The 11334-nt window shown below is 37.3% G+C and overlaps 1 protein-coding gene across 1 annotated transcript in view; it reads right to left on the reverse strand.

The window, feature by feature from the left end:
- Positions 1–3293: 3293 nt before the first annotated feature.
- The window catches only part of LOC102760503 (chromosome unknown open reading frame, human C1orf52), an 8386-nt gene continuing 345 nt past the window's right edge, over positions 3294–11334 (reverse strand). Inside the window, exons 2-3 of the mRNA XM_006776265.2 lie at positions 10803–11089; positions 3294–6702 (exon numbers count right to left, since the gene is read on the reverse strand). Coding sequence (XP_006776328.1) covers positions 6629–6702; positions 10803–11089 — 361 coding nt within the window. The 3' untranslated portion in view covers positions 3294–6628. The remainder of the gene's footprint in view (positions 6703–10802; positions 11090–11334) is intronic.

Raw genomic sequence — 11334 nt, forward strand, 5'->3', positions numbered from 1 at the left:
TACAGATGTGCATACAAAAACACTCAAAGAAAATACTTTATATCAAAATGTTACTGGATAAAAGTGATTTTCATTTTCTTGTTTCTTTTAGTTTTTTTTTAGAACTTCTACAGAGAACATGTATCATTTTCATAATTAGAAAATTTGAAAATGAACATTAGTATTATAAAGAATTTATATCTAACATTCATTTTATGAGAATTGAAATGTGACTTAAATATAAAGAATTATTGTATTTTGGTGTAAACATTGTTCCTGTCCTTGAAAAGGCTAAATATACTTATAGTAAAGAATGCACTTAATTTTTTTTTTTTTTGCTTCTGTGACATACAGGTTTTTTGGCACTTCCGTGAGGCAATAGAAAACCTGTTCTCCATCACTGTTTATCACATTTTCACAAATCCCTGTTGGAAAAGTTAGTTGAAATTATGGTAATGTTAAGAAAATTTAATCTCTTCAACTAACTCCCTGGGGCTTAAAAAAAATATTCAACACTAAGCTGTGTGATCTGAAAAAAACCTCCTGGGCAAAAGATTAAATTAGGCACTCTGGTTTGGCTGCCCAGCAAGACTGACATAGGATAGCCTTGATACTATTACAGTGGAAACAAAAGTGGAAAAAGAATAGAAAAACCTAGGCAGTTTATAATTAGACAAAGTGACTGGATAAATTCAGCAACTTGTAAATAAGTCAAAAATACACAGGGCCCTGGCCAAATTATCTAGAAAATGCCACTTACTGTCTAAGGTTTTAAGTCAACAGCGCCAAGTTGTTGCCAGAGGCTACTACCTGGCAATCCTATTCCTTTAACAAAAGCACCCACCTCTTTTTTACAGTTGAAGCAGCAAGGCTAGGGGAGCCTCTTTCGTGAGCGGTAGTGAATTCCAGGGATTTGGTTCAGAATTCAGTCACTTACCTCAGGGTTCCAGACAGTCTGGAATCCCAAAGCAAGCTCTTCTCCAGTGTGGCAGCTTGCTGTAGAGAAAAAAGCTTGAAAATTCTAAAGCACCCTACCTTATCTTTCTTCCCCAACTGTGGAGCAGTCTAGAGAAATTAACCCTCTCATTTGTTAACCTCAATAACAGGCTTTAACAGATCTGCAGCCCTGGCTGGCTCAGGTAATTGCCCTAATTCATTTGGTATGGAGGGAGGCAGGGGCAGCAGGCACTTGGAGCTCACGTCATTAAGCTTAAATTAAGAGAGGAAAAAAACTCAAGATGGTATGCCTTACAGATTTGACATATGAATTCCAGATGTTATGGAAGACATTTTACTGTTAAGGCTTTTGGGCCACTTTTTGTAATTAAGGAGAAGATGGGAGGGGAAGGCCTGAAGGCAGAACATGGTAAAGAGAGCAAGGTTCTATAGACTCTTAAAGCCTCAGGAGGTGTGTGTGTGTGTGTGTGTGTGTGTGTGTGTGTGTGTGTGTGTCTCACAGACACAGGAGGTGTGTGTGTGTGTGTGTGTGTGTGTGTGTGTGTGTGTGTGTGTGTCCAAACTGAAAACTAGCAAAAACTAGCAACAGAGTCTTAAAATCCCCTTGCACGTGACCCTCAGAGGAGTTATGTGTGAGTTGACTGGCTGATGGCTTTGCTGGCAGACACGTCACCTCCTTAGTTGGAAGTGCTTGTTTTGTTATTTCCTTGCAGTTTCTCTTAGGAATTCTAAATTTAAAATGTTAATGCAAACTCACCAGTGTCCTTGGGAAGGTTGTTAGAATTTTTGTCCCATTTAGAAACAAAGACAGGTAATTATACCAGGAATAGAGCTGCACTTTTACTTCAATGATATGCACTAAATCCTGTTTCTTCTCCTTTTTCGGAAAATGGCAAAACACAGGGAAAGGAACAGGAGTTCCAGACCCTGGGTACCAAAATATTACAGACATACAGGAAATGACTTTTCAAATCCAGCCTGTAAACCTGTCATTTCATGGGCTTGTCTGTGAGCCTTGAAAAAGAGAGGCGAAGATCATAGAGCAGACATTCCTACATTATGGGAAGGCTGTACTGGGGCACCTCTGGAGGACTTCCCACGCCCCGGTGCTATGATTCTAAACTCAAGCCATAATTTGAAATGTTAGAGAAAAGCCAATGAAATTTGAAGCAAAATTTGTGGCTTAAAACTATCTCACTTTGCTTTAAAAAACAATTGACAACCTAAAATATAGTTTTAAAGGGACAGGGATATATTCCCAGCTCTATTGCTTTAAGGTGTTCAAATAAAAATACTCCAAATACGTGGTAATTAAGCTACAAAGTCATTGAAATATGCATTGATCATCTTTAAAACTTTACATATTGACCTTCATTTTACATCAGCCTAATGAAAAATGTTTCTGGTGTATTCAACAAATTCTGCACTTTTGGTGAACTGGTTTTGGATTCACTAATTATCCAAATATTTGTATTCTGAGTGCCTTCTAGGGGTAAGACATTCTCTGAATGAAACAGACAGGAATTAACAAATCAATCAGCTGGCTCATTCAGCCGCTCCTTCCTCTCCTTCAATGTAGTGAGGAAGCCCAGTTTTCTCCCCTGAAAAGAAGGGCTCGTAATAGCACATACCTCATTGAATTAAATGAGTTAATACATGCACCAAGAGCAAGCCTGACAAGTACTCAGTAAATGCTGGCTATTCGTTTAGTACTGAGCATGGGGGAAAACAATGTACAGGTCCAGATTTATCGATAAACAGAACCAAGTATATAAAGAAGGGAATGTTTGAACTGCTTCTTGGAGGATAAGAAGTATGTAGATGAAGCCTAGGCCAATCAAACTGTACCAGAGAAGGCACAGAACTATGAAACTAACAGGATATCTAGGGAATTGTAAACAATTCATTAGAGCCAGATTAAGAGGTATGTGAGACTAGGAGAACCTTCAGGGTTTACTGCCCAAACCTGTGTGATGGGAAGTGATGCAGAGGGCAAATTTCTAGATGGTGACACCATTAACTAGAAATGAAATATGGGAGTTGACATGGGTTTTGACACAGTCTTTGGTTTTGGACATCTGGTATGTGAGGGGTCTTTGAAAACCAAGGGGAAATATACAGTTGGATATGCAAATCTGGGGCTGAAACTTGGCTGGAATCAAGAACCAGTGTGGAGAATGAGAAAGGAACTATATAATCTACATTGGCATTCAAGGACTGTTGCCAGAGAAAGAGCCAGAGAAAACAGAGACACGAACCAGGATTGCATGGGGCCCTGGGAGAAATCAAGAGAGTAAGAAGAGTTTCTCATCAATTGGGATGTTTTTGATGGAAAATGACAGAAAACTCAACTCAAATTGGTTTAAACTGTCAAGATTTATTGGCACATATAACTGAAAACACAAACCTCTGCTGGATCACCCCTAAGCCTGGGGTGAGGAATTCAGCTTACCATCAACAGTTAGCAGTTACATTGAGTGCCTACTATGTGCCAGGCATTGCTCATCAATAAACAAAACAGCCTGAAAGTTCTACCTCTGGGGGCAATTCATACAAATGCTTCTTGGTATCTTTTTTTTTCTCCTGCATTAAAGTTTGCCATGCTTCAAATTGGGAAAGCTAAGTGGAAGGAGAGAGAGAAAGCTTCAGAACGTAATGAAAAGTTCAACAAAACACTTGCTGGGAATTTCACACCCTTTTGTAGGACTGTCTGCCTGGCACTCCTGTACTAAGTGATCATGGAGAGTAAAACAGGGGAGCAGTTCTGTATGGATACAAAACTCTAAAATCCAAAATTCCACCAACGATACATTTTAAGTCCAGCTGTGAATTTAAATGCATCAGTTTTGACCTATCAAGTTGAGTTGCCAAGTTCATTCAAATATCTATAAAATTATCACATTTTTCAAATATCTCTGGTAGGGCTTTGTGATCTCAATCATGTGGCAACATGTTTTATATATATGTAGGTCATGTCCAAAGCTGCATCAGTTCATTCATATTTTAATTGTCCCTCCTCTCATTTGGAAATGATTTTAATGGCTAAAAAGTAGTGTCGATTTTCTCAACAATGCTCTTTGATTCCAATTAGAATGTTTTCCACAAAGCTCTATAAGGCTATTTACACTTTAAATTTTACAACATGACCCAAAAATGCTTAAGTTCTTTTCTCAATTTTATCCTTATACAAAAAAGTTCTTCATGCCTGATACAACTTCCTTATCCTAAAGATGTGCAAACAATCAGAAATATCACGTGATTTGATTATCTAACAAAGAAGCAATTTGATTATAGAGGATTTTTCTTATCTATATGGGTTTTTCTAAGCTTTTACACTGGATTATCCCTAAACTAAGCAGCTCCTTACCTGAGAACCCACATGGACACCCTAAGCAAACATGTTCCCAAAACATCTCTGAAGGGGTAAAGAATCCATTCTCTAATGAGGTGACAGATGTAGAAAGTGCCACGAAAGTCTACTTTCCAACCAGGGATATTTCTGTGGAAGGTGAAGAAATCCACCTCCCTCCCCATTAATTGGCCATGTTTTGAAAAGAAACTCAAGATACAAATGGCTGAAACTGTTCCAAAATATTTAACCTTCCTTGTTATCTTCCCTTCCCCCTCCCATATGAAAACTAGCCTGAACTATGTATCATAGACGCACATTCCCAGAAGTTGCTTAATATCGCAAGTGTGGCCACTACTTGTCCTAAAATATTGAAACATACAACCCTTCCAAAAAGAATAGTATGTTTCCTCTCAATTCTGTTACCTTGTAGAAAGGAGGCTTAAAGCACCCATGGGGACTGCTGTAGTGAGCTTTTCTGTCTTAACTGGTATAAGCTGGGAGTTAAACCAATGGGAGTGGAACGAAAGGTTTAAAAGATTTTCAGAGTGGCTTGATGGGCTTTTTTTTGGTGGGGTTATGGTTTGCTGTCATTTTTAAAATTTTGTAATATTTCAGCAACTTCTGAGCTATCTGTTCCACCAATACACGCATTCAGACCACACATTTTGCCTCATAATTATAATCCCATTTAATTTGGTGCCACATTGGGTTAAGCTTTACCAGTTGATGCCATACCCCTCCAAATTATTTACATACAAAGACTTCAACCTTAAACAGTTTCTTGCTTTGTCAATTACTTCAATTTTGGGATTCATACTTTTCTAAACCTAGAGGATAGGCAGCTGCAGAATTGTTTTTTTTGTAAGTTGAGACATACTAGAAACCATCATACTGTTACGTTCCTTGCTTATTCCAAAAACATCATGGCTGGTATATTTTTAATGACACAAATTTTAATTTACTTGATCATGTTCCCAACTAAACAAATTTTATAGTTTTTTAAAGACTGGCTTCCGGTATGGGGGGAAACAATTGGACTGGGGATTTTTCAAAACTAATGTTTTTAACACTTTAAATACAGTGTCCTGTAATTAACACTGTCTCTTACAGGCCTAAGAATCATGGGAAGACTGATGCAGTGTTTTTCCTTTTATTGTTCAAAATGTTACAAATAACAGCACTACATTTGACCATATAAGTCAAATCAAATATTATCTTCCTGACTACAATCTTGTTTTCTTGATTATTACTATATACAAGCATTAAAATAGGAACTGGGTAGAGAAAACATGTAGAAGTAGGGTTGGCAGATAAATTATAAGACACCCAGTTAAATTTGATTTTCAGGTAAACAAATTTTCAGTATAAATAGGTTTTAAATATTACACATACTAAAACATTATTTGTTGTTTATGTAACATTCAAACTTAACTGTGTGTCCTGTATTTTTATTTTTGACATCTGGCAACTCTTTGTATTCAGCAAACTTACTATGTAACAGGGAAATCAATGAATTTTCACAATATAAGACATATACGTACAATACAATCAGGTGAGGAGAGGATCTCCACTACCTACCACAGAAGGATACCTGGAAAAGATGCCAATCACAGTTCCTAAATTTTGATTGGCGGATAGATGGTTTAGCGTGATGATTTTAGAGCTCAAGTGTCGTGAGTTAAATCCCAAATTCACTGCTCACTAGCTGTGTAACCTTGGATGTTACGCTTTATTATAAAATAAGGCTACTAATACCTGTTTTACTAGGCTGTTTGAGGATCACAGATAATGTTATGTACAAAGCACCCGGAACACAGGAGGAAAGCCCTAAATGGTAATACCTACTATTAACATCACATGGCAAAGGCAGTATCTGTCATAAATATTCAAATGTTAATGTAATGCAGTAATGGTACTATTGAATAAGTAATTTTATTTCCATGATCTATTTACACTGTACAAACACTGTTGAAAAGCACCCTACAAGTTCACAGTACATTACATTATATTTACTTTAAAAATACATTCCTTTATAAAAGGTTCATAGAACATTGGCATGTCAACATCTGACAGAAATCTCAAAGCATGTCACCAGTTCTGTGAAAGCAAGAATGCTTCTAAGTGTTGTCAACTTCACAATCACAAGTCACCATTTGAGTTTTAAATACATACAAGTTTTAAATAAAAAGTGAATTTTACAGTGGAAAGTTCCTGCAGCAAAACTTATTAACAGGTACTTTCATGGAGATGATATTTCATATTTTACAATATCAACTTATCTGTCCAAAAAACCATTTCATCAAGAAGTTTCGCAGTTCAAAATCTGTCATTTGTTGTTTTCTACTTTTTCTTCTTTGTTGGTTCTCCTGGTTCTACTTTGCGCTTTTTAGAAGTATGCTCGTCTTTTTCATCATCTTTAAACAGGAAAAAAAGAATTTCAATCAGTGATTTTTAAAAAGCATTACAATTTCATTTACTTTGTAATAATACCATCAGCTAGCTTCAACTAATGTTTCTTTCAAAGTTTCCCAATGAAAAAACAAAAATTAACTGATTTTAAAGTGCAAGTAAAAAAAGGGTTTTTTTTCAATTGTTATACAAAATTCACCCTTTAGTGCTATATTTAAGGTAAAATACAAAAATCAGATCTGTTCTGAAAAAGCTATTCCCATGTATTTCACAGCATATGTTGTATGTATTCAATCTACACTTTGTACAAATGGAACACACTATTTTTCATACACACACACACAAATCAATTTAACATAACGTTATTTAAATGGCTATCAGATACTTTTTCCCTTCAATCTGCTTTAACTACCCCCTCTCCCACCAAACAAATAACTTCCTTATCTCATCCCTAGGCTCCTTATATTTTGCAGTTAAAAAAATCACTCACAGGTAGATGTTTCACTGAAACTGTATTTTCAATTATGTCCTATGTAGTTAGTTCTACTCCCCTTACCCTCACTATCCCATTCCTCGCAGGGTGAGAATATTCCAATGGTAACAGAAAAACAGACATCTTTCCTCCTTCATACTGTGAAGAATTTGAGAGGGAGGATGGAGAAGAACCTTACATTAAAACTATGTTCTCTATAACTTTTCTAATGTCTGTAGCTACAAAAAATTAATTTGACAATATGTCAAAAATGAGAAGTGGACCATTTTTTTCAACTTAAAATATCCAACTACAGAAACAGAAAAACAACAACAAAAAATCCAACTACATGTTTCAATAAAACACAGGGTAGCTCAGACCAGCTGCTAATTTTCCATTTCTCTGAACAAATGTGTGGCTTTATATTAAGAACACTACATAGATGGAATAAATAACTTGTAGAATATATGATTTACAAAATACAAATTTATTTTAAGCACATTACTGAATTCATTGAACTTTTTGAAAGGGACCTTTATATTAAAAAATTTTGGAAGCCAATGATATCAGATCATAAAACTATAGAGGAAATATAGTTAAAACCTTAAGTCTTCAATTTCTTTCTGCTAACTGTACCATACTCAGAATATTTCCTTTGTTGATATGGGCAATAATTAGTATAAAGAGGTGATTCATCTTCATCTTCAAACATAGCATGGAAATGTTATTCATACATTTAATAAAGCACTATGGATTTATGTAGATGGTAAGATAAAAGACAATTCAGATTAACAAATCATCCCAGGAATTTACAAACCAAAGTTTTAAGCATTAGTTTATTATGTATACACGAAGATCCTTGCTCTACAAACCAAGTAAAATAATATACAGCTCAAATAAACCAAGCCTATGGTTTTTAATTGGAGTTTAATTATCTTCATGCTTGACTTTAGAGATTATTTTCAGTACTAATATAAAAATTAGTTACTTTGTAACTCTACTAGAAAAATCTGTTAACATATATAAAAAGATTATCTTAAGACACTTCTGCTTTTAACCCACCACTTGTTATAAGTGCATTTACCGAACAACAACAAAAACACAAATTACTGAGGCTGGAAAAGTTATCACTGATATGAGCAGAAGAGCTAATGCCATCTAGTGACATAACAAGGCATTGCCTTAAAAACCAGAGCAGGAAAAAACAACTCCAAAACCCTGAAATGTTCCTTCACCAGCTTTACTACTTTGTGCCATATATTACAGAGGCAAGAGTCAAAAAACAATTTTTCTATTATGGAAGTCATGTCACCAGAAGTAAATAAGTTTAAATTATTAATACAAGCTAATTTTCTAAATTAAAAAAGAAAGCATTAGCTACTTGAGCTAAGCTTGCATGACTGTTAATAAAGCTACAGTTCATTATCTAAGCGCTACAGATCTATATTTTACAACCACTAAACAAGAGGTGCTAATAAATAGCAAGATTCAATGACCAGTTTTGCACCTTTCTCAATTCCACTTAAAATATCTGGAAGAAGTTAACTGGCAAAAAGGACAAAAGGGCAGAAAATGGGAAGAAAAAGTAAGCACAATAATGTGATAATCTAAAAACTTAATACAAGATATTTTATGAATTAAAGGAAGGTATTTATTATAAGATAGACTTCAGGATTATCTTTCAATCTTGTGATCCGGCTTTAAACTGGTAAGAGTGTGTTTGGGTCCTTCTGTTTTTTGGTTTTGCCAACATTCACTTTCTGATGGAGGGCCATCACATGATCAAAAGCTCAGAAAATAACTAAGGCAATAGCAGTCTGTCACATATTTGGAATTCCTTCTATCTGAACTCAATAGGCAAGCTGGACAAAAAAGAAAATTCTTTCCACGTGTCCTGGATATATAATCCTCGCCTTTTCCAGAGGAACAAAGGAGAGCACCTGCGTATGGCACCCCAGTTACACCGTCAACTCTAGTGGCCTTGCTGTCATTCTTCCTATGGAACATTTCTTATGCACTCTCTAGCTCGAAAAATATATGAAGACTAAATTCCAGTTTAATAATGCGTCATTTCCATTTAAAGACCTGAATTTGTGAAGGTACCTACCTTAGAGCATGCCATTTTTTAGTTTTGTGGCTTTGGACATATCACACAAGCTCTCAGTTCCACATTTTCACATGGTGTTGTAAAGATTAAAGAGTATTTATGCAAAAGTGTTATTATTAATGATATAAAATACTATACAATATGAGGTATTTTAAATGCCCCCTTCATTTAGTATCTTCAGAAAGATGCATTTACTGATGTGCCTTGGTGATTTCTAATACATATTGGGAAATCAGTGAAAGAAATGAAAAAGCCAAGTAGAATAAAAACTGAAGAACTACCAGTTGGTTACCCTTGCTCTTAAAACAGTCAAAACTCTCTGCACGGTTGCCTTTGATTTATGGGAAGACGATCAGAAATCTATTTAACAAAAATGGTACACCCTTTCATTAAAATGACAGTCCAAAATATTTAGTCCAACTCAACAACTGTCCACTGAGTACTTAGGATGTATTCTCCTGCAAACTTTGATACAAACAAACATAAATAAAATCTGGACCCTGTTGTGTAAGGAACTCATTTTCATAAAGGAGCCAGACTGTGAATAACTAGTCACATAAAAGGTGGTAAGTGCAATCAATAGCATTAGAATACACAGGCACAGAAAATTAATTAGAGGGAGTTTAAGGGATAAATGAGTTTACCAGCCAAAGAGGAAGAGAGCATTCCAGACTACGGTGCAACATATACTGAAAGGCGTGGAACTATAAAGTAGCACGGCGCACTCAGTTTTGAATTTTAAGATCTGAAAGTGCTAGAAGGGGGCCGGGTGAAATGAGAGCGGAGAGAAAGGCAGAGCCCGGCACAGAAGGCTTTGACTCTGTGCTGTTGCTGAAGGGTTTTGGGCAGGTGAGTTACATAATCAGGGATGATTTCTGGAAAGTTAACATTATTAGCTGCAGTGTGAACGATGAAAATGGGTAATTAAAAGTGTGGCAGCAGAGATTACTGTGGCTACTTACAGTCCAAGTAAGAGATGAAATTATGATATTATGATGAAGGCAAGACAACTAGGTCATCACATTACTATTTTTAATGACTATATAGTATGACCCGGTTAAGCTCATTTTGTCACACTAATTTTCGCTTTAAACCACAACCCCTTTCATATAATATGAAGCCTTCACAACTGCAATCACAAGAAGGAATCCATGCATTAACTCCGCTATTCTAATAATAAGCCGTCATAAACCCCACATACCACTGCCTGAGATATCAGAGATTTCACTCTAGAGAGCAGTGGTTCTCAACCTTGGCTGCACAACGACCCTTTAATACAGTTCCCTGAATAATGTGTGCTCTTTCTCTAAAACAGAGCAAATACTACAGGCGGAGACAGCAGCGCTTCGCAGCTGACTTCATACTATCTTTCAAAACAAAAAAAAAAACAACACAGTAAAAAGTATTCAAAGACTCTCCTAATCAATTTGCTAGCTCGCTGGATTTAAACTGCATCCAGCAGCTCCATCTTCCTGAACCATCTCCGGGACCAAAAGGTGCTGATCGCACCCCCTGCCTCGCCTTACCCGACTCCACCGTCTCCTCCCCGTCCGGCAGGAGCCGGGCCTTCCGCACGCTCTGCGGGGCGTCGTCGCCGTTGTCCTCGTAGATGTTGGACCACTTGATGGCCATGTCCAGCTCGGGCGGCGGCGGCTTCTTCTCCGCCGCGTACGTCTCCGGGGGCGGCACGCAGTTGGACTTCCAGACTCTGAACTCCTTCGGCGGCTGTTGAGCAAACACACGGGGCGCCGTGAGCCACCGAGGCGCCCGGCGTCCGCGGGGCACATGCACCTCCCTGCCTGCCGTTCCATGACTGTGCAGGGCGACTTTATTTAAAGTTTAAAGGCACATTTTCCTTTTCCATCCAAATCACAGTACCGTTAAGTGAAAAGCCAAAGGGTTCCCTAGAGACGAAGAAAGCTGATAACTTTTTTAATTACCAAAGCAGAGTCCCGGGTCAGACACTACGCCAAGGCGGGCCCTTCCGGCGGCTGCAGCAGACACTGTCTTGGAGGCAGCACCGCAGGCACTTCGGCGTCAGGGGGGAGGGGTCTCGGG

The sequence above is a fragment of the Myotis davidii genome, unplaced genomic scaffold, assembly GCF_000327345.1.
Source record: "Myotis davidii unplaced genomic scaffold, ASM32734v1 scaffold162, whole genome shotgun sequence".
Taxonomy (NCBI): Eukaryota; Metazoa; Chordata; class Mammalia; order Chiroptera; family Vespertilionidae; genus Myotis; species Myotis davidii.